Here is a 22008-nt window from a genome sequence, read left to right on the forward strand (position 1 = left end):
TGGCCTATGGCAGCCTCCTGACAGCCCCCAGCTTGCTCCTAGACACACAGACCCAGAGCCCATGCCCCTCCAAAGATCACAGAAGATGGCTCACCAGGGCTGGGCACCACAAACGCCCCTTCAATGCCGCCTGCCCTTTCCTCCAGATGCAGAGGTGGAGGAGTCATTGTTTCCCAGGCCACCTCAACATCACTCTGCCTTGTCCTTCTCTGGCCGCTTATAAACTGCCGGCTGGAGTCGGTGCCCCTTCGTGTCCTCCTGGAATGTGCCTATTAAATGCATGTGTCATGTGTTTGGCTCGGCCTTCTGTGTGCAGTGGTGATGAGCCCAGAACAATTCTGACTCCCAGGCAGCCCCCTAGAGGGGGGTGTGAGGTGTGTGGGGGGGAGCAGACCAGTAGTCTTCCTCCTGAAGGCTCCTACTTCCTCTCACTTTTCTTTGGAATGCTTGTTTGGGAAGTCCCAGCCACTGGGCAGAAGCCCTGCCCAGCCTCCTGCCCAGTATGTCATGCAGGGCGAGGCCATCCCCTCCCCAAATCAGCCTGTGTTCCTGGGACAGCACTGACGTAGGATGGGTGGTCAAGGCCCTGGCCAGCAAAGGAGCTGATTGTTCCCCAGACAGCTTCAAACTTGCAGACCTGAGCAGAGAAATAACAGGGCAGGAGAGGAGTTAAAAGCCAGCCCCGAGGCCAGGCCAAGGAGCCAAGGAGCCCATAATTGCTAGGCAGGGAGACGCCCAGGAAGCTCCTCATTCCTGACTTTACAGCCTCCTGGACCTCTCCCCTCAGGACTGTGGAGGATGGTGGGACCAATCCTGAGTGGGGTTCAGGTGTTTGGATGGATGGGGTCCATCAGGAAAGGAGAAGTTCAAGGGCACATGAGTCAGAAGAGAGGAAAGTGAAGTAAGGACCAATGTCTAGAATGGTTAAGACTAAGATTTCAGAGTAGGGAGAAAAGACTGAGAATAAATGTTAAATTCACTAGCTAAGATGGGGGTGGACAGCCGCAGAGGGCAGGGATCTCGGGCGACCTCTTAGTACTTGTTGAGAAGGACAAGGACCCTACCTTCCCCAGCTGCTAAGTGCAGGGGCTCTGGGCATGTAGTGCACTCAGCCACTGGCTTCTAGCACCGGCTCAGCATTCCCTAGCCATGTGACCCAGGTTCCAATGGTGGCAGGTAAAACCAAGGGCAAGAACGCCAATGCCGAAAGGTAAACAGGTGGAGTTCCGCTCCCATGATACTGCGCGAAAAGTGCCGGCAATGATTTATCACCCGTTTCACAAAGCTATAAAAATAAAATGCAATAATGTTTGTGGTAGACACGGGGGTGGCACAGACTCGGCCCTCAGTGAATGAATTTTTTAAATATCTATATATCTAAGTGACCAAGACGGGACGGACACAGTCAGGTGTGTGGGCGCAGAGTGTAGGAGCCAGGCGTGGAGGAGAGAGCTGTGGATGGAAGCAAGAGTGGGGGGGGGGTGCAACTGAGAACCTGAGCCAGTGGGGTGCTCTGGACCCAGCTTTGCCTCAGGCTGGCCTCCCCAGGCCTGGTCCTGCCCAGAGTAGGGTGTTCCCCAGCAGCGATTAGCGGGCAGGGAGATGGGCGGTGGCCAGACATGCCATTGGAGTGAACGCAACAGGGGGGTCTTTGATCTACTCTGGCCAAACCCCGATCTTGAAGGGGATAAAACCCGAGGTGAATCCAGGCGAGCGAGGCTTTGCAGGCTCTTCGCTCTTGTTGTGGTTTTGCTCTGCTGCCCTTTGACACCGACTTCCACCATGACCCAGCGATCCTCAGTGACCATCAAGTCTGGGGGCACACGGAACTTCAGTGCCTCCTCAGCCAGCCTCCTTTCTGGCTGCCGGCCCGGCTTCAGCTCTGTCTCCGTGTCCCAGAGCGGGAAGAGTTTTGGAGGCGGCTTCGGGGGTGGTTTTGGGACAAGAAGCCTACACAGCCTGGGAGGTAGCAAGAGAATTTCCATCTCTGGAGGCTACCGCTCCAGCCGAGCCAGCTTTGGGGGTGCTGCCTGTGGGCTAGGCGTCAGCGGCATAGGGTACAGAGTTGGGGGAGCCTATGGTGGGTACGGATTTGGAGGTGGGGTGGCCCCTGGAGCTGGGGGCATCCATGAAGTCACCGTCAACCAGAGCCTCCTTACGCCCCTGCACCTGGAGATCGATCCGTCTCTCCAGCGGGTTCGGAAGGAGGAGCGGGAGCAGATCAAGACCCTCAACAACAAGTTCGCCTCCTTCATCGACAAGGTGAGGGGCCAGCACGGTCTCAAAGGCTAAAGCAGCTGCCCTCTGAAATGTCTGCTTTCTGCGCTTTCCTGACGTCCCCCGTGAGGTCCTGGGACCCATGCCCCTGGGGCCTAGGCAGTGTGAAAAGAGTCCATCTCCTTCCAGCCCTAGATCTCTCAGACGCACAACATGGAAGGACACCGCTGCTCCGGCGGTCAGCGACCGTGGGCTCAGCCGGACAGTTGGGGGGAAGGCAGGAGATAAAGGAGCAAATGCGGGAGTGCGCGGAAGTCTGTTGGTCCCTTTCTTTCTCCCAGCTCGTTAGCACTAGCGCCCTCCCAAGGCAGAGGTACTGCCCTGTTGCCATGCCGTGGAGGCAGCGTGCGCGTGTGTGTGTGTGTGTGTGTGTGTGTGTGTGTGTGTGTGTGTGTGTGTAAGAAGCTGAATGGGCAGAGAGATGAAACATGTGGCTTGAGACCCAGTCCCAATGGCTGTATGATTGAGCTCCTCGAGGTCCCCAGTTCTGGGAGAGAGGCCTGTGGGGCATGCTGCCATTATACACTGTCTCATGCTTTGGCTGGGAGACAGCACCACCATAGCCCTGGGCCCCTCAGGCTGCATCCCTGGGGTGAAGGACAGTGTGGAGCCGAGAGGGGGTCAGGCTCCAGTTTGGACTCTCCTGAGAGGACAGTTACCCCTCCAGTCAAGCCCCAGTAGGGTGGGGCAGATGGCCTCTCAGGCCCCTCGGCAGCTCTGCTCCCACCGGGCAGATAGACCCAACCAGAGACGCTCAGGTAGCTCTTTTTATTTATTTCTTTTGTTTGGTTTTGGTTTTTGAGACAGGGTTTCTCTGTGTAGCCCTGGCTGTCCTGGACTTGCTTTGTAAACCAGGCTGGCCTCAAACTCACAGGGATCTGCCTGCCTCTGCCTCCTTGAGTGCTGGGATAAAGGCGTGGCCATCATGCCCGGCTCCAGTTCTTAAGCGTTGTCACCTGTGTCAGTGTACCTGGCCTGGATTATCCCAACAGGCGGTGACTTCCAGGAGCCTGGCTAAGAAGAGGGAACCCCGGGCTTTGGTTTTCCTGGTTTCTCCAGAAAGAACAAGAGTAGTGGGTGGACCGGGAAGCCTTGGAGCCTGGTGTTCTCTCTTCCGCAGTGGGAGTGGCAAGGGAAAGACACATTTGTTAAAGACCCCTGTAGGGACACTGCTGTCTCTGAAGGCATGGAGGTGTTGTGCATTCCTGGAGGATACGTGGCATTCCAGTCCCTCCCTGTGGAAGGACTTCAGGCTGAGGGCGAGCAATGCACAGTTCCCAGAATCAGGATCGGAGCTAAGTCCAGAAACCAAGTAACAGCTGGACACCACAAGAGACCCAGTGAGGAACTCAAGGGCAGTGATTGCTCAAAGTCAAACGGCTGGTGAGAGACATGGCCAGGATTGTGCCTGGTCTCCTCAGTGCGGTTCCAGAGTGGCGCACTCTAGCATTTCTAGGCTGATAGACCACTGAGTCCAAGTTCCAGATGCTGAGAAATCTTCCCAGAAGGGAAATGGACAGATAGAATGTTCTGCCAGAAATCTCCCACCCACGAACTAGGAATCAGTTTTCCTAAGTTACCACAAGTCAACATGGTTGGTACGTTCAGATGGCTTCTGGCGCCTCTGGACTTATCATTTGCCTCCCTGGCCCACGGTACTGACACTGATTGCCTCTCTGCTCCTCAGCCTCCTTGAAGCTCAAGGAAAGAAAGGGGAAGCCCCCACCTGGGCTTTGAGGTCCTGCGGGGTCCCTCACTGTTGGGAGGTCCTACATCGCAGAGCATGTGGGAGAAGCGATGAAGCCCTCACAGTCTCTTACCTTTGGCCGGGACAGGTGCGGTTCCTGGAGCAGCAGAACAAGGTCCTAGAGACCAAATGGAGCCTCCTGCAGGAGCACAAGACAACCAGGACCAACCTAGAGCCCATGTTTGAAGCTTACATCGCCAACCTGAGACGCCAGCTGGAGTGCCTGGGCGGGGAGCGGGGCAGGCTGGAGACAGAGCTGAAGAGTATGCAGGACGTGGTGGAGGACTTCAAGAATAAGTGAGTGGGCATTCCGTCCATCTGGCCCAGAGCCCTGCCGTGGGGGTCCGGGGAGCTGAGGCCCTCGAGGAAGAGGTGCTCTGTTGTTCTCCAAACTGCCCCAACAGGTGGGAATGGGTTGCACACTCGGGGCCTGAGATGGAACCAAATCATCAGGAAAGGTTACAGGAGGGGATGGGGGAAGCACAGTCCCTTGGTCCAGAATGTTGGGGTTTGAAATGACCGTATGAGTCCAAAGACTTGTCCATATACAACAACCTTTAACCTCAGCAGACAGGAAATACAGGCCCAGAGATGTCTGCTCACTTCCCAAGGTTATATAAATGGCAACACTTCCCCTCCCGTTTATTCAGCTAAGTGTTCACTAATAGAGTTTGTGTTTTCATGCCAGCCCTGCCCCGGAGGCTGGAGGAATAGAGAAGGGAAAGAGTCTCCCAGGACCACAGGCGGCTTCCCAGCCACGAATCCCAGATGGCTTCCTCGGGGAGCGGGGAGCGTGCGATGTCCTGGTGCTGAGGCAGCCTGCTCGGGAGGGGGTCACTGCAGCGGAAACGGACAGTGGACAGGCAGAGCGATAGCATGCCACGGGTGCCAGGGGGTACAGCCAAACTGAAGAACACGGAAGCTGGACTGGGCAGTCCTGACAGTCTGAAGACCCCACCTTTCAGGACAGGGCTCAGTGTGGTTGGGATGTTGAGGGACATGGAAGCAGCATAGGGCTGTGTTTTCTCTTGACAGAAGTAGGGGTGTTTGGTCTAGGATTCTGGGCCACATGTGTGTGCGAGAGCCACACTGCAACACAATGTTTCCCAAGTGTGCCCTCCCCGCTGTGCCAACCCTGAGCAGACGAATATGCAAAGGGTGGTGAGGGCTTGAGGCACCAGGCCAGAGAGAGTGATTCTAACTTCCCTCTCAGACCCTTCTCCCAACACCCTCCTTCTCGGCCCTTCCCACAGGTACGAAGAGGAAATACACAAGCGCACAGCGGCAGAGAATGAGTTTGTAATACTCAAAAAGGTGAGCACAAAGGCGGTCTCATAGACCGACCACAAGTCCCTGGGGAAGGCGGAACACCCACTGCAGTCCTGGTCTTCCGGGAGACAGATCTGACTTTACCCTTGAGGACATGAGGTCCGGGAGGCTCAGTCTGTTGTACAGAGGTGCTTAGAGGTGGCTCCGGGTTCAGGACTCCCAGGTCCGAGCCCTGCGAGCCTTGACACCAGCCCCTCTCCTTGTATGGTGCAATGTGGGGTGAGCAGAAGCCAGCTGGGCCTGGTCCCCAGCTCCAAATTCAGAACACAGAGCCAATCTTCAGGCAAGGCAGCAGAAGCCTGGAGGTCTGGCTGTCCTGCTTTGAGACCGGCAGAGGGAAGGAAAAACCACCACGGACTACATTGACGGAGCAGCAGCAAGGAGAGGAAGGGAAGGGAAGCGGGGGTGGGGCAGAGGTGTGAGGAGGAGGGCACACATGGTCTTTGGGGAGAGGCTTGCAGAGCTCAGAGGCAACGGAAGCCCCGAGATTGAGGATGGAAAGTCCTCACCATGGAAGGTGACAGAGGAGACCCTTGCATACGGCTCTGGCCGATGAGCAGCCGACAGGAACTCCTGAAGGTCATACATACTACATGGGGCCAAGGCTGTCCCACTAGCTCCAGCGGTTATGGCCAGGGGCTGCGAGCCAACCCTGGGTAGACCCCAGGATGATCTCATGTTCTGTGCTCAGGATGTGGACGCTGCCTACATGAACAAGGTGGAGCTGGAGGCCAAGGTGGACGCCCTGATGGACGAGATCAACTTCCTGAGAGCGTTCTATGAGGCGGTGAGAGCCGGGTGCCCTGACTGGAGGGCTGGAGGCTGTGAGCACTGGCTTGGGGGCACCCAAGCTGCTGTCTCTTTGCTGGCCTTCTCTCTGCTCCCCGACCCATCTTCAGATGGTTCTTCGTGGAGCAAATCCTGCTTTTAAAGGGGAAAAAGAGTGAGGTTCCGAGGGTGGGGGTAACAAGAAGTTTCCAAAGGTGAAAAATTCAACTTCGGCCATTTAGACTAAGTGTGTTCTGTTAAATGGGAAGAATGTCTGCATGTCGCCAAATTCAGGGGATTCCCACTGAAGCGTCTGAGCCCTGTGGCTCTCTCAGCCTGGCCCCGCCCCGCCCCACTACTGTTCTTCCCGCACCGCAGATTGATGCAATAATATAAATCAGCAGCAATCACCCAGCCCTCAGGCACTCTGTGTCCAGGTGTGACAATCGCCAGACTCTCCTGAAGACACATTTTGTGGGTTGCACCACAAATGCAATCAAGACCTTTTCTTCTTGGGCTTTTCTCTGGTGCCCTTTCTGCTGTTTCTAGCTAACTTTGTGCCCCGTCCCTAAAGAGCACAGCACAGGACAGCTGGGAAAAGCAGTGCTGGTGCCTTTTGTGTTGGGCTTCTTGCTCACGGTTCGGTCTCTGTCTGGTGTGAAGGGCTGGGATCATTCAAAGAGTGAGACATCACATGGCTGGCAGGCAGCAGGCTCCCTGACACCAGGAGTGGCTTCTGGAGAATTCTAGCTAGAGTCACCTGGGCTGCGCTCTCAGTATAGACGAATCGGTGCTGAAGAGCAGTGTAAACACAGAGGTCCCATAAATATCCTTCCAGCCCTTCAGCGCTGAGTGAGGAGCAATGCAAGGCCTTACAGGCCAGAGCCTATCCCAAGGGGTCACCATCTGCAAAGCAAACGCATGCATGCATCCACACAGCAGCACACATGCAGAAAAACCTCCAAAAGTGCATACATGTGTATGGGCATACGGGAACGTTCTGTCTCATCTCTCCTCTTTGGGCTCAAACACAGGAGCTGGCTCAGCTTCAGGCTCAGATCTCTGAGACCTCTGTGGTCCTGTCCATGGACAACAACCGCAGCCTGGACCTGGACAGCATCATCGCCGAGGTCAAGGCGCAGTACGAGGACATCGCCAACCGCAGCCGAGCAGAGGCTGAATCCTGGTACCAGACCAAGGTGAGGCGCCAAGATCCAACCAACTAAACAGGCACAGGGACTAGAGGTTTCACAGACAAATAAGGTAAGAGCCTGTCCTCTCCAGCGTCCCAGCATGGTGGGGACCAAAGGGTCTGACTTGGAGCATTACCCAGGGCTAAAACCACCAGGATCAAAGGGAATAGTCAGATATAGGCAGAAGTGCCAGGTCTCCTTCCAGGACCCATGGCATACACCCCCAAGGCTTCATATCAGAGAAACAGGTATAAGTGGTCAGTTGCAGCCACCATGCCAATGGGAGGGGCTGAGGTCAAGACCAAGGTCTAATGCCTTCAAGAGGACAGATGATGCAAAGAGAGCCAGCTGGAGCTGGTTGGAGCCAGAGATTTACTATGGATCAGAGAACGAGATTTCACCTCTGAACTGGGAATCACGGTGACAGTACCCACTGGTGCCATGACAGATGTATGTGAAGGAAGATGGTAAAGCATGCCAAGTGTGCGATGCTGGTCTGGGAAGGTGAGATGCATGGAGCAGAGGCTGAGGAGGAGAGGCCAGGAGTGGGAAAGGAGCAAGGGCCCAGGCATCTGGTTGTTGGCTGAGGTGTGTGGATAAGGAGAGGCAATCCAGAGCAAGATATGATGCCAACAGATTTAACAGGACCCTCCAAGCAGGACACCAAGAGCCTGGAGGGTGCAGGGGTCACAACCCTCTCCCCTTGGTCCTGACTGTCCCTCACCTGAAGCCTTTCTTTTCTCCCAGTATGAGGAGCTGCAGCGATCTGCTGGCCAGCATGGGGATGACCTCCGTACCACTAAGATGGAGATCTCTGAGCTCAACCGGGCCATTCAGAGGCTGCGTTCTGAGATCGACAGCCTGAAGAAGCAGGTAGGACTGAACTCTCAAAGGCCATCCCATTCACGCTCCTGCGTCTGGAAGACTTGGGTCTGGTCTGTCTTGGTCAGGGTTTCTAGTGCTGTGATGAAACACCATGATCAAAAAGCAAGCTGGGGAGGAAAGGGTGTATTCAGCTCACACTTCGGCATCACTGCTCATTATCAAGGAAAGTCAGGACAGGGACTCAAGCAGGGCAGGAACCTGGAGCAGGCGCTGAGGCAGAGGCCATGGAGGGGGCTGCTCACTGGCTTGCTCTTCGTGGCTTGCTCAGCTGCTTTCTTACAGCCCAGGGATGGCTCCACCCACAAACGGCTGGGCCTCCATCAATCACTAATTAAGAAAATGTCTTCCGACCAGATCTTGTGGAGGCACTTTCTCGATTGAGGCTCCCTCCTTTCAGACAACTCTAGCTTGTGCCAAGCTGACATAAAACTATCCAGTACATGGCCTCAACTCAATCAGTGTAGATGAGAGCCTCTGGGATAAGGGCCTCGCAGGGGTGGAGACGTATTTGCCTGGCACAGGTTGGTTCATCTGGGCAGCACGTGGTCATGCTTGTCTTGCATTACGTACTTACCCACTGCCCAGAGAAAGACCCCGGAAAGCCATTTTCTCATCCAGCGACCTCCACTGCCCCTGGGGTAACAACACAGTTCTGTGACTTCCATTGCAATATCATGTTTCAGGGAAGCTAATCTAACCCACACGCGCTCTGTGAACAGAGACACAAACCCCTTCTTTCCCCTGCGGGCAGTGTGCTGCTCTCCAGGCTTCCATCGCTGATGCCGAGCAGCGCGGCGAGCTGGCCCTCAAAGACGCCAAGCAGAAGCTGGCCGAGCTGGAGGACGCCCTGCAGAAGGCCAAGCAGGACATGGCGCGGCAGCTGCGCGAGTACCAGGAGCTCATGAACGTCAAGCTGGCGCTGGACATCGAGATCGCCACCTACCGCAAGCTGCTGGAGGGCGAGGAGTGCAGGTGGGGGCCAGGAACGGACAGTGTGCTGCCCAGGCAGGACAGTGTGCTAGAGGCCATGTGAGCTCACTACCATCCCCCTACACAGAAATTCCAGACAGGTGCCGAGGCCACGCACTGTTCTTTCAGAGGTTCCCTCCTACATTGGCTTCTGGGCCTGGGCCAGGGTCAAGCCTGGGAGGCCAAGGTGGCCACAGCCTCCTGGAAGGCCACAAGCAGGGACATTGTGACCTTATAACAGGCACAGGTGTCCTTGGCGTCGGCCTCGGGGACAGTGCATGGCCCCTGCATGCCTTCTGGCTCTCAGGATCTCACTTCCTGTTTCTATCTGTATCTTCACTTGAGTCTGTGTTTCTGTTAGCTTCCAGAGTTCATGAGATAAATGCCAAGCTTGAAAAACACAGGCTCTCACACAGTGTGTGCTCAGCTCTGACTTCACATCAAAGGACCCAGAGCTCTGAGGCCTCAGCAATGACAAGCTTTCTCTTCCCCCTACACAGGCTCACGGGAGAAGGTGTCGGTGCCGTGAACATCTGTGAGTAAACGTCTTGGGGAGACAGAAGAGGGCTGGGGAGGAGAGGCGCCATGGGACGCCCTAGCACCGCTGAGATTTGAAAACGCACAACTAGGACAAATAGGCCATTAAGCCCCTCTCCTCTTTTCTTCGGTTTCTTTCCCCATGCGTGTTGAGAGCGCTGACCATTCCCTGCCTCCGGGGAAGGAGTCCAGGGCCTTTTTCTCCTTCTGGGAAGGTGCCCTCGGGTGCTGCAGAGGACCTGTTATCCCTGGATGGTTGTAATGTGGTCACACTCCCAGCCTGGCCTCAGAGGAGCCTGCATGGGACAGGACTACTCTCTGCAGCCAGGGTCCCCAGCCCTCAGCTGTCCTGGCAGGAATATGGAGCAGCTTTCAGACCTATACATAGAACTGAAGTCAATTAGCTGAGCAAGTAAAACAGGCATCTCAACTTGGCCTGGACATCCAGGGGAAGCCCGGAAGTCAGGCTCACCTGGCTCCTGCTGCCTCAGGAGGCAGCTGTAGGTCTTCGGAGCCCCCTGGGGAGAGGGCTGTCTGGAGCCCAGCACTGTGCAGGAGAGGCAGCCTGGAGAGGGGCATGGGAGCCTGGGAACTGACGGCGTGTCCCGTGCCTTCTTTCCTCAGCTGTGGTCTCTTCCTCCGGGGGCACAGGCTACGGAGGTGCTGGCGGCCTCTGCCTGAGCAGCGGCAGCTACGGCGGTGGGAGTGGCCTCTGCTATGGCGGGGGAGGCAGTGGCGGCTTTAGCTCCACCAGCGGTCGCAGTGTGAGTGGCAGCTGCTCGAGCATGCGCATTGTCTCCAAGACGTCATCCAGCAAGAAGAGTTTCAGGAGCTAGAGTGCTGTCTGTCTCGGCATTAAGGCCTGATGCGCTAAGGCCTGATGCTTAACCCGTGCCCGCAGTCCCTAGCCAGAGGCCCTGACACCTAATGGCTTTAGCCTCCAGCCAGGTCCCCACAGAGATACCCCCACCCGCTCCAGATAGCAGAGAGGAAGTGTGAGGGGATAGGAAAGGAGTTGCATGGAAGGTTTTTTATTTTTTTATTTTTTGAAACCTGGTCTTCACAGTGGTTTAGTCTGAAGAGCGGTGAGCCTTCAAATATCCACTATGAGTTCAAGACCAAAATACTTCCCAGAGGCAATTAGTCTGTCTGCTGCTGTGCTTGTGTGTAAAGAAAGTTAACAGCTTTGGGGTAGCAGCCAAACCTCCAGAGCCGTCCACTCCTTTCATGATTGCCTATTTCCTAGAATTGCTGCAATAAACTGCCATGAGCATCCCAGGTCTTCACTAAGTGTGTTGCGTCTCATACCCAGCGGGAACCTCAGAACCGGGAACTCTGGGAACAGATGCTTCCTTGAGAATGATGAACCAGAGTACCCTCTGCCCTGAGCCCTGGGCCCCAAGAATCATCCGCCCTGGAGACAGTGACAGGGCTGTGGCTTTGTGGCACCCACATGGCTCCAGGGAGCCCTCTTCTCACACCTCAGTCCACTCAGTACCAGCCCACACCCTGTCCTCAGTCCATTCAGTACCAGCACACTTCACACCTGGGCCTTCCAGCAAAATAAAAATATTACTCCCCGCTCCATGTCCAAATACTCCAGCCCACCCTACCATCTGCCTCCCAACATCACCCCACCTCTAGTTACACCTTTCACTCTCAGATCCAAAGCTTAAGAGGACAGCATGAAATGGCCCAATTAGACAAGGATTCCCAAGGCCCAAGACAGCTTCACGTTCTGGTCTGCCGAGCTGCAGGTGGCAAGACAAGGAATACAGAGCCTCTTGGGTTGAGGCCCTGAACCCAGGCTTCATCCTCTAGAGTTACAGAGCACAGCAAGGAGGGCAGAGAGAATGGGGGTGCGATCTGAGCCTTGTCACCCCCCCCCACTCCCCTGCTCCTTACTCAGTGAGGTCATAGACATAAAAGGCCCAGGATGGTCTTGGCTTGTAGCCGAGCCCCAACCAACACTGCCATACTATGGGCTTAATCTCAGCAGGAGAGGGAAGGCCATGTGGCCCATCCATCAGGTGCATAGAAAGAGGAGTGGAGAGGTTGAGGGGGCTTTGAGCATCTCTAAACAGATACGTCCTCACGCTGGGGGCAGGGAAGCTTGGACCCATCAGGAACGCTCCCTGGGACAGACACCCCAGCTCGGGTCTCGTCTCCGACGGGGAGGGCGCTAATACAGTGCACACCCCACATGACCATGCCCACAGCAGCGAGAGTGTAGGAGAGGGTGACAGTCCCTCCTGTGTCCCCTGCAGCCTGCATGGAGGAACGGTGTGGGTCCATGTATGTGTCTGGAGGACCCTGTGACGCAGCTGTGCAGGACAAAGGGGCTTCCATTTCCGGGGCCAGGCGTGGCTAGCCTCGGGAGCTTCTTCCTCCATGGGAGCTTCTTCCTCCATGGGCGCTTCCCAGAGCTCAGGGAAGGGCCTATAGGAAGATGCTGCTACAACCCTCTGGTAAAGAGTCTTTAAAATATCCAGCTTCCCTCCATCTCAGGGAAATTCCCTTCTATGAGCAACCCAAAGTCTCACTTCCCTTTCCCTGGAGGCTGAGCCACTGGACATGACATCCACAAGTGCCCTGTTGGCCCCTTTCATCATTTCTATAAACAGGGAAAGGAGGACAAATGGGATTTTTATGGGATTCGCCTCCCGCCCCAGTGTTGACCACTGGCTCCCCCTTGCCCTTTGCTACCCTAATTATGCACCTTGACCTAGCAACTGCCAATATCCCAAGCTCATAAACCTGATTTAGTAGTGATTAGGGGTTAGAACCCATCCAGCCCGCCAGCCCCCCACAGATAAAAGGGAGAAGCCGGGCCCCCATTTGGTCAGTCTGGTCCCTGTTCTCCTCTCCGGGATCAATCTCTGCCTCTCAAGTCATGTCATGCCGAAATTTCCAGCTGAGCTCCAGATGTGGCAGCCGGAGTTTCAGCTCCTGCTCGGCCGTCACACCCCGGATGATCACCCACTATGAAGTGAGCAAGGGGCCCTGCCGGCCCGGGGGCGGTGGGGGCCTCCGAGCCCTGGGCTGCCTTGGCTCTCGGAGCCTGTGCAATGTGGGCTTCGGGAAGCCCCGTGTGGCCTCCAGATGTGGCATGCCAGGCTTCGGGTACCGAGCGGGAGCCGCCTGTGGACCTCCGGCCTGCATCACCCCAGTCACCATCAACGAGAGCCTGCTGGTCCCCCTGGAGCTGGAGATTGACCCGACGGTGCAGAGGGTGAAGAGGGACGAGAAGGAGCAGATCAAGTGCCTCAACAACAGATTCGCATCCTTCATCAACAAGGTAGGGAACACGGTGAACCCCAAGTGTCCCATCTGTTAGGGGCGAGGCAAAAGTGGGGCAGAACTCAGGGCTCAAGCTGGCTCGTCCTCAAGGCCTGCACTTGGCAGCCCCAAAACCAAAGCTTTGCAAAGCTACAAGGCAGAGTGACATGCTACGCTGAGGCAACGCCGAGCTGCCTGTCAGCCCCCAGCCCCTGGGGTTGTCCCCACACCCTGGGGAGCCAGGACCCATGCCAAGCCCTGCCCTGTTGCTTCTGGAGACCCCAAGGACGGTCTCACTAGGGGAGGAGGTCGGGGTCACAGGGCTACCAAACGGCCAGGCAGAGAGCGTGCGGACTGCCCAGGCGTTTGAGGGCAGCAGTCTTTCCACCCCAACATGGACCACTGAGAGGAGGCGGGAGTCCTTTAAGGTCCCTACAGTGAAGGAAACAGACAAAAGACTCACCCTTTGGGCTGTTGGTCTCTGGCGATTAGGAAGCATGGTCTCCTGGTCCTTTGTGATCGGTGACACCTGTTCTTGGGGCAGGTACGGTTCCTGGAGCAGAAAAACAAGCTGCTGGAGACCAAGTGGAACTTTATGCAGCAGCAGAGGAGTTGCCAGAGCAACATGGAGCCGCTCTTTGAGGGCTACATCTGTGCCCTGCGGCGACAGCTGGACTGCGTTTCAGGGGAGCGAGGGAGGCTGGAGGCTGAGCTCCGCAGCCTCCAGGATGCGCTGGAGGGTTACAAGAAAAAGTAAGTGGACCCTGCCTTCACCCCACAAAGGGACTAGAGCAAGCTGCAGAAACAAGTCAGACCTCAGTTTCCCCGTCCACAAAACAACCAGGTGGCACAGAGCAGCCACGTCATTACCCACAGTGGACGGAAGCCCTGGGCTGTGTCTTTGCTCCATCTCCCTTCTCCCGCCTGGCTTGAACGAGGGCTTTTACAACGCTCTCTCACTGCCCTGATGGAGCTCCAACTGCATTCCTCTTCGGCTTTTCGACAGTCCTCTCCACACTGAGAACCACACCCTAACCCCTGGCCACCCCCAAGGCTCTGTCCTCCAGGCCTTTGTGTCTTCTCCCTCTCCTTTTGGTGAGCCTCCTCTCAGGCTTCTCCCCCATTCCCACCCAGAGGCCACCACTCACACTTTCTGTCTCCTCACATCTGGCTTCCCTGTCCTCCCCTAGAGGGACTGTGGACCCTCTGCTGATGGCCCATCCCGCCCACTCCCCACGCGGTAGGCCCTGCCTCTGTGTGAAGTAGGTGGCTGGTGGGAATGAAAAGGAGAGCCCCAGCTTGCAGGAGGCCTGAGTACTTGACTCCTGGGGGATTATGGGTGGGTCTGCTCAGACCCTCATGGGAGTGTGGGACTTGGAGAACCAGTGACTGTTAAGCACCAGCCACTGGCCTTCTTGGTGACAAGCACTGTGGGAGGAAGTGCTGCCCCCGCCCCGTCCCCACCCCACAGCATCTTTACACTTACATGTGAGCAGGTACCATGGAGAACAGCAGAAGAGAGAAGACACAGGGGGCAGGGACACGGGACATGTTTGCACCATGACCTTGACAGACAATTTTTCTTCCATTCTACCCCTTCTCCTAAACGAGACCCAAAGCCTGGTACGGCAGTTCATATCTTGTACTCAGGAGCCTGACACTGGAGAATCTTGAGATCTAGGCTAGCCTGAGCCATGTAGTGTGTTCAAGGGTTACAGAGTAAGACTCTGTCTCAATCTTTTTTAAATTAATTAAAGGCCAGAGTAGAGTTTTAAAATGGAGGGAGGGAAGAGCAGGTGGCTGACTGGCAGGTGTGGGAACGGGCAGAGCCCAGGCATGGAGGAGCAATTCGTTCCTGGGAAATACAAAGCAAGGCAAGGTTAGACTGGTTTCAGCTCAGAATGAGATATGTGGCTTCAGATGAGGCCCTTCTGGCACACTGATGGCAAACTCGTGAGCCACACTCGCCCCAGCCAGCTCACTGTTATGGGCCTCGCAGGAGTCAGCTAACTCACAAAAGCCCTGGAAGGCAGGTTGTCCCCTTCTATTGGGGATGACCCTGTCAAAAAAGCCATCAGTTACCAAACCCACCCGGTTTGGTAATGTCTAGTGTGTGATGGAGCGGGGACTCAAACTTGGGCAGCAGCTCCAGACCTCCCTCCCTGCCAGGAGCATGGGGGGGGTCCATAGATTGGCTCTGCTCATCAGTCACTGTAGCCAGATGGCACCCCGACTCCCATCCCCTCTGCCTTGGGTACAGCGTGTGGGCCCCCAGAGAGTGGGAGGGAGGCACCCTGGCTGTAATTGCTACCTCTACCACAGGCCTTCAGGTGGGGGAAGGCATACCCTGTGGGCAAGGAAGCGGCAAGGGGTCAGCTGGGAATCTCCCTGGACTACAGCCACACTCAGAACAACCTGGGAAAGATGGCGTTCCGGTGGCCTGACCTGTCTCCCATTTCTGATGGGAAATGAGGGGCTCTCCCTCCACAGAAAGGACCCCAGGATCCCAGGGGCTGGATCTTCACTGACAGGCTACTGTCAGTGGGGAGGGGTAGGCTGAAAGATAACTATGAGACGTTCCAGTGACAAGCGTCTGTCCGCAGGGGGAAGGAGCTATAAGGGTCTGGAGAGAAGGCTCAGACATGGGGCCCCAGGCACAGCCGGAGCACCCACCTGCTAAGAAGCCTTCTCCAAACCCTACACCTTAACTGAGGCAACGCTCCGCCTTCCCACAGGTATGAAGAGGAACTGTCCCTGCGGCCCTGTGCTGAGAATGAGTTTGTCACCTTGAAGAAGGTGAGGTGGAGGGTGAAGCAGAGAACCCAGATACCAGCCCTTCGTGGTGCTGTGCCCACCATGCCCCAAGCCCACTCCCTCCAATAAGCTCCTCTCCTTTGTTCGCTTGTGTGGCCCCGTTGACCCTGGGAAAGAAGAAAGCCTGACATCCCATTCAGCTCCAGCCTGCATAGAAACAGGGCTTGGCCTGGTCTCCACACAGTGCCCATCCCCAGCCTACACAGGGTCAGAGCTGGGGAACGACAGTGAATCCACCTGCCCAAGCAGCTGCCTGCCACATGGCTAATGCCAAGTCAACCCCGGGCAGAGGAACAACTGTCCTGGTCCTCAGCTGGGAACTACATGGTTCCAGACTCCTCTGCCAAGAAGCTCTGGGGAGCCTCCAGCCCTGCTCCTTCCACACCCTGCCCCCGGGGTCAGGCCCAGGCCTTTCCTCCTCCATGCTCCCATCTCCCTTGGCCTCCACCTGGGTTCAGAGAAGAGCTCGGGCCCACAGCTGTCCCTGCCATCAGCTTGACCAAGGAGTGCTGGCTGCTGTTGGGCATTCCTGCTCCAGGTCATGATTCCGTCACTGTGTTGCAGGATGTGGACACGGCCTTCCTGGTGAAGGCTGACCTGGAGACCAACCTGGAGGCTCTTGAACATGAGATCGAGTTCCTGAAAGCCCTGTTTGAGGAGGTACTCACAGCCACCAGGTCTTCTGGGTGACCGGCCGGCCAGTTCCAGAGGGACAAGGGTGGGCAGGAGAGCCAAGGCGATCACTGGAAGGTTGTGTTGTTGCACTCAGGTGTGAGACTCCTCAAAGGCAGACTCTCCAGGCCGGTGGTTGTCAGGTCTCCCCTCGAGACTCTGGGTCACCACAGGGACGAGGGACAAGGACGGGATGGGGGCTGCGGGCCGGGAAGGGCAGGAGGAACAAGTCCTCAGAGGCCCCAGCAGGCTCCTCTCACAGCTGCACCCTCAGGGCTCACTCCTGGGTGACCCCCTCAGGAGATCGGCCTGCTGCAGTCTCAGATCTCTGAGACCTCGGTCATCGTCAGGATGGACAACAGCCGGGACCTGGACGTGGACGGCATCATAGCCGAGATCAAGACCCAGTATGACGACATCGCCAGCCGCAGCAAGGCAGAAGCCGAGGCCTGGTACCAGTGCCGGGTGAGGCTGGGGTGCAGACGGGCAGGGCTGGGGCTGGGGTGAGACATCCGAGCAGAGGAGGGGGAGCAGCAGGAGACGGGGTCTGGGTGCTCTGTGCCCTAAGAAGGGCTAAAGACCTAACAAGTCTGGGCCACTCTACAGCTCCAAAGAACCTAAGCTCTGTTGTTTCTGCCGGGTGAGGTCTCTGCACCGCAGAAACAGGCCAGCCCTGTCACCCGGGTGCCACGTCCCGGCTCTGTTTATCCACAGACTCACTAGAGTGGCTCTCCAAGCAGCATGCAATCAGGATAATTGGTGCTAATGGCAGAGAGGGCCCTGAGCCTCCCGGTGTAGGTGGAGGCCGCTGGCTTGGGTGTTACTGGAGCTGGAGCAGAAACAGTGATTACGGGTGCCCCAGACTTAGTAATTAGGGACTTGCTGGGAGGGCAAGGGGAGCCCTGGGGCAGCGGGATCTAACAAATCCTGTCATCTGGTCCTCAGAGCCCTGTCTCTGCAATGCAGTGTGCGTGGCTCCCACACTCAGCACTGTTCACTGAGCATTGCTCACCGGCCACTCTCAGAGCATGGAGCTGCAGATGTGGCAGGGACTGGGAAAGCCAGCAACCCTGCCTCCTTGTCAGCTTCCTTCTTAGAGGCCGAGCCAAGGGCTGGCAATGAACATGCCAGAGCACCAGATTGGGGGAGGGGTGTCAGGTGATGACACACATAGTCACAAGGAGGATGAGGGAGGGTGACCCACAGGGCTGAGGAGTGTGGCTTTAAATGGAGCAGGGGGAGAAGGAGGAGGTAGCACCAGGATATGTCTATCTGTCTGTCTGTCTGTCTCTGTCTTTCTGAAGGGATCTAGATCCTATTGGGGAAACATGGGCCTAGCCACACTCAGCCACACGGGAGCACTCATCCGTGTCTGTGGCCAAGCGGTAGGTCTGTGCAGGTGATGAGACGGGTAGCAAATGGAGCCTGGAAAAGAGGGAGCATTGACATTTGACCTGCACTCAAAGGTCCCGTGATGCGAATGAGCAGAGAGCAGGGGAAGGGCGGCCTACTTAAAAACAAGCAACACTTTGCATCTGCTCTCTGATGTTCATTTGATTGGTTTTTAAGTCAGTCAAAGCAAGACCTCACATTATGTTTTGACTGTCCAACCCAGGTTGAACATACAATCCTTCTAAAGTCCAACAGAACAGTTTTGAAAAAGCAAAAATAGCCCCACAGGAGAGCTCAGGCTCTTGGGCAGGGAAGAAGGGACCAGATACAAAAGAAGTGATCTAGGGGACAGAGAGTCAGGGCTGGGTGACGTAGGATGAGGGGAGCCACACAAGCCCGGACACTGGAGAGGAATGGAAAGCGGGATGGTGCAGGCATGAGCACTGAAGCCAGGAAGCTCCAAGAGAAGAGACGGGGACAGTGAGGAAGGGGCCAAGAGCTGCCATAGCGAGGGCCTGGGGTCTCACTTCGCTGTCCCTGCAGTATGAGGAGCTGAGGCAGACGGCTGGGAACCACTGTGACAACCTACGCAACCGCAAGAACGAGATCCTGGAAATGAACAAGCTGATCCAGCGTCTGCAGCAGGACATTGAGGCCGTCAAAGGCCAGGTAAGGCCCCTGAATGCTGGGAGAACCCAGCAGAGGTCAAAGGCCAGGTGAGGCCCCTGAGCGCTGGGAGAACCCAGCAGAGGGCCGCCTCCCTGCTGGGCCACGCAGGGCAGGGAAAACCTTGGCGGTGAGCAGGGTTGAACAGAGACCACCTAGTCTCACAGAAAGCAAGCTCTCCCTACGAGCTGCCTACCAGCTACACGAGCAGACCGCACAGTCAGGCGGCCCGCTGCCTCAGAAGTAGCAAGGCAGTAGACTTTAAACCTGGGCTCTGCCCCTGGGGTCCTGACCTTCAACATCGCTAAGGTGTTCGCAGAATTAGACCTCCTCAATTCTCCTAGGCTAGTGAAAACTAGCCAGACACTTCCATCTACAGCCACAACCCCAGTCCTGCCTACCCCCGCCACAGCAGCTGAGCACATCCAAACAGATAGTGTCAGCTCTCCCCAGAGGGAGAGAACTTTTAATGAGCCAGGTGCTGCAGGAACCACCACGTGTTCCTCTGCCTGTCTAGTCCCAGTGACACTTTCCTGTGCCCTCTCCCCAGAGATGCAAACTTGAGGGGGCCATTGCCCAGGCAGAGCAGCAGGGTGAGGCCGCCCTCAGCGACGCCAAGTGCAAGCTAGCGGGTCTGGAGGAGGCCCTGCAGAAGGCCAAGCAGGACATGGCCTGCCTGCTCAAGGAGTACCAGGAGGTGATGAACTCCAAGCTGGGGCTGGACATCGAGATCGCCACCTACAGGCGCCTGCTGGAGGGCGAGGAGCACAGGTGAGCTGAGTAGAGGGTGGGTCCCTAGGGCGGCTGCTGCTGTCACCATCCCACAGTGGTGGGGAACAGCGAAGTCCTCCTTCCCGCTTACGCAGTGGTGGCAGAAAGCAGGGTTCTCGTCAAAGCGGGCACCTCATCTCTCTTCCCTTCCTTCTCCAGGCTGTGTGAAGGCATCGGGCCTGTGAATATCTGTAAGTAGCCGGGTCATGCCTGCATCCTGGGTTCTGGGTCTCGGTATTTGATTAACCAAGGTAGAAAGCCTATCGCATCCACCCTGCCCTCGGGAGCCTCTCACACCCCCAAGGGAAGCGCTTGCTTGTCTGCCACACGTCCTGGGCGGGCAGAGAAAATCCAGCAGGGCTGTCCACCCAAGTCACCACCTTATCAAGATGATAAGCTTTGCTGGAGGGTTGGCAGCGGGGCCAGGATAGAGGTGCGAGGTGAAAGGAGATTGAGAGGGGCATCACGCCTCACCAAGGCTCCAGGGAAAGAGGGGGTGAATGAACGGGGAGCGCCCAAGCTCTGGATGTCAGCAGATGGGGAGCCTGGGAAGTCGGTGCTGACGTGACAGGCTTTGGAGGCGGGTGGCAGTGCTGGGGGTCCAGGGTGGGGGCGGTGCGCGTGGGGCCCTGAGCCAGCTTTCCTGTCCCCGCAGCTGTCAGCAGCTCCAAGGGCGCCGTCCTCTATGAGCCCTGCGTGGTGGGCACGCCCATGCTGAGGACCGAGTACTGCGCTGGGTCCGCGGGCGCCCTGAGGAGCAGTGCCGGCTGCAGCGTGGTGGGCAACGGGGAGCTCTACGTCCCCTGTGAGCCCCAAGGGCTCCTGAGCTGTGGGAGCGGGCGGAGCTCCAGCATGAAGATGGGGGCGGGTGGCAACTCATGCGGCTGCTAGTGTCATAGTGTCAGCGCTACCTCGGAGTCTGGAAACCCTGGCGGCACCCCTCCCCAGGGATGAAGACCAGAATATTCCAGAACTCCCCCTTCCCACACCAGCTTCGCATTGCCCTAGGATACCCCCGGGAGCTCTCAGCCCCGCTCTAATCTTCAAAGCCTCCCGTCACACAGCTGGATGCAGAGCCCGCACTGGACCCGGAGTCTGTGGGTCCAGAGAAGGGGGCTGCGCGGTCCCGTCACCTGGAGTAGCAAGTCAACCCTAGTCTAAGCACGTCTGCCCCAGGAGAGAAGGCCGGTGGGCAGACTACGGCTCTGTTTTGTAAAAGGCAACATGCCACTTTCCTCACAAAGCCGGTCCTGCCCTTTCTACCCCACACTCTCCCTCCATATCCCCGTTCCCTCCAGCTCTCAAACGCCTAAAAAAAAACCAAACTGAATTCATAGCAGGCACTATTATAAATATCAAAAGGAGAGTCCCCACATCCTATCTAAGCTGCGGGCACTGGGCACTGCCGGTACCTTCCCAGCACTGGGACTCAAGAATGATCTTTGGGTAGGTAGTATGTCGAGCCCAAACTAAAAAAAAAAAAAAATACCGTTCTTGGTGATGGTAAGACAGGCCAAGAGCAAAGCCAAGAGCCTGTGGCACAGTTGATGCTCAGACAATGGAGAGCTGTCTTGGGGGCTGCACCCAAGGCCTGTCTACCTCTATCCACAGCCGCTGCTTCCCGCACCCTCATTCAGCATCTCTAGCTCCAGGTCCCAAGGCAAATAGGAGCACAGGCACCGGTTCAGTGGTGTGGGGCTGCCCCAGTTTCTTGGAGGCTCGTTTGGGGTCTAAGAGAGGGGGAAATCATGGCTGATCTACACATCCTGTTCGCCTGGGGTTCAAGTTCTCTCTGAGGGCTGAGCTGTCTGCTTCCAATAAACTGACTGTTGGCACTCTAGGGATCAAAATGCCTCACCTGCTCGTGTGTGTGTGTGTGTGTGTGTGTGTGTGTGTGTGTGTGTGTGTGAAGAGTAAGGGATTCACGGCAGCCTTCGACGGCTGCAGTGAGGGACAGCAGTGAAGGCGCCGCGCTCGTGGGGAAACCTCACGTACATGAGACGAAAGCGGCCTGTGGATGCAACATGACACTGTACACAACTCACACCGAACGCCTGTGCATGACACGTTGGCAAGCCCCTCTCCGTGTTGTGGACAGCACGTGCACTACGCGTAGGCCTCAGCATTCAATGGATGGAGAAGACCCATAGGACCCACCACCATGGGATGTCAAGACTTAGCCCCTCCCACACGCTTGGTTCTTTTCCCTCTGCACTATGCCCATGGCCTCTGAGCTCCCTCCTGGGGAAAGCTTTGGAAATGAGTGATAGACGGGCCAGGGGGATCAGGACACTCTCCCGACCTCTCCTCACTTACAGAGCCTAAGGACCCAGAGACAAGGCTGGCTGCCAGCAACCTCACCCTCCATGCCACCCCAGTGTCCTCCCTGATGGTCGTGTTGACCTCAGAGTGCCGCCTGACAGGGCCAGACGAGCCTCCTCCTCACGGCCACACACAGAGCCCCATCCTGCGCAGAGCTGAGCTGGGGTCCAGGGCACTGAAAGGAGGAAGGGACAAACTATGGAGCCACAAATAATGTCTAAGACAAGCTAGTGACTGTGCCGAAAGCCAGTTAGGGAGGCCCGGGGGGGGGGGGGGGGGGGGGGGGGGGCCGGGAGGGCCGGGGGGGGGGGGGGGGGGGGGGGGGGGGGGTGTGGGGGGGGCCCCCACCCCCGCTCCCCCCCGCCACCTAACTTCCGATCTTGTTCT

At 56.9% G+C, this 22008-nt stretch overlaps 2 protein-coding genes across 2 annotated transcripts; both read left to right on the plus strand.

Moving 5' to 3' along the window:
- The first annotated feature begins 1782 nt into the window (after window positions 1–1782).
- LOC129691151 (keratin, type II cytoskeletal 5-like) lies at window positions 1783–10541 on the plus strand. The gene is made up of 9 exons (XM_055627172.1): window positions 1783–2262; window positions 4113–4321; window positions 5278–5338; window positions 6045–6140; window positions 7156–7320; window positions 8062–8187; window positions 8951–9171; window positions 9669–9703; window positions 10330–10541. The coding sequence occupies exons 1-9, from the start codon at window positions 1783–1785 to the stop codon at window positions 10539–10541; spliced, it is 1605 nt and encodes a 534-aa protein (XP_055483147.1).
- Window positions 10542–12598: 2057 nt separating this feature from the next.
- Window positions 12599–19498, plus strand: Krt82 (keratin 82). The gene is made up of 8 exons (XM_055627012.1): window positions 12599–13003; window positions 13529–13737; window positions 15720–15780; window positions 16363–16458; window positions 16771–16935; window positions 18406–18531; window positions 19079–19299; window positions 19459–19498. Exons 1-8 carry the CDS (start codon window positions 12599–12601, stop codon window positions 19496–19498), a joined length of 1323 nt encoding a protein of 440 aa, XP_055482987.1.
- Window positions 19499–22008: the final 2510 nt, after the last annotated feature.

This window comes from Psammomys obesus, unplaced genomic scaffold (assembly GCF_907164565.1).
Source record: "Psammomys obesus unplaced genomic scaffold, mPsaObe1.curated_primary_1811, whole genome shotgun sequence".
NCBI lineage: Eukaryota > Metazoa > Chordata > Mammalia > Rodentia > Muridae > Psammomys > Psammomys obesus.

Excerpts from the sequence above, each read along its gene's own strand:
- Krt82 (XM_055627012.1), top strand. The coding sequence starts at position 12,599 with ATGTCATGCCGAAATTTCCAGCTGAGCTCCAGATGTGGCAGCCGGAGT. Across the intron at positions 13,738-15,719 it reads CTGGAGGGTTACAAGAAAAA|GTATGAAGAGGAACTGTCCC; the intron begins GTAAGTGGACCC and ends GCCTTCCCACAG. Across the intron at positions 19,300-19,458 it reads CTGGAGGGCGAGGAGCACAG|GCTGTGTGAAGGCATCGGGC; the intron begins GTGAGCTGAGTA and ends TTCCTTCTCCAG.
- LOC129691151 (XM_055627172.1), top strand. The coding sequence starts at position 1,783 with ATGACCCAGCGATCCTCAGTGACCATCAAGTCTGGGGGCACACGGAAC. Across the intron at positions 2,263-4,112 it reads TCGCCTCCTTCATCGACAAG|GTGCGGTTCCTGGAGCAGCA; the intron begins GTGAGGGGCCAG and ends TGGCCGGGACAG. Across the intron at positions 7,321-8,061 it reads AATCCTGGTACCAGACCAAG|TATGAGGAGCTGCAGCGATC; the intron begins GTGAGGCGCCAA and ends CTTTTCTCCCAG.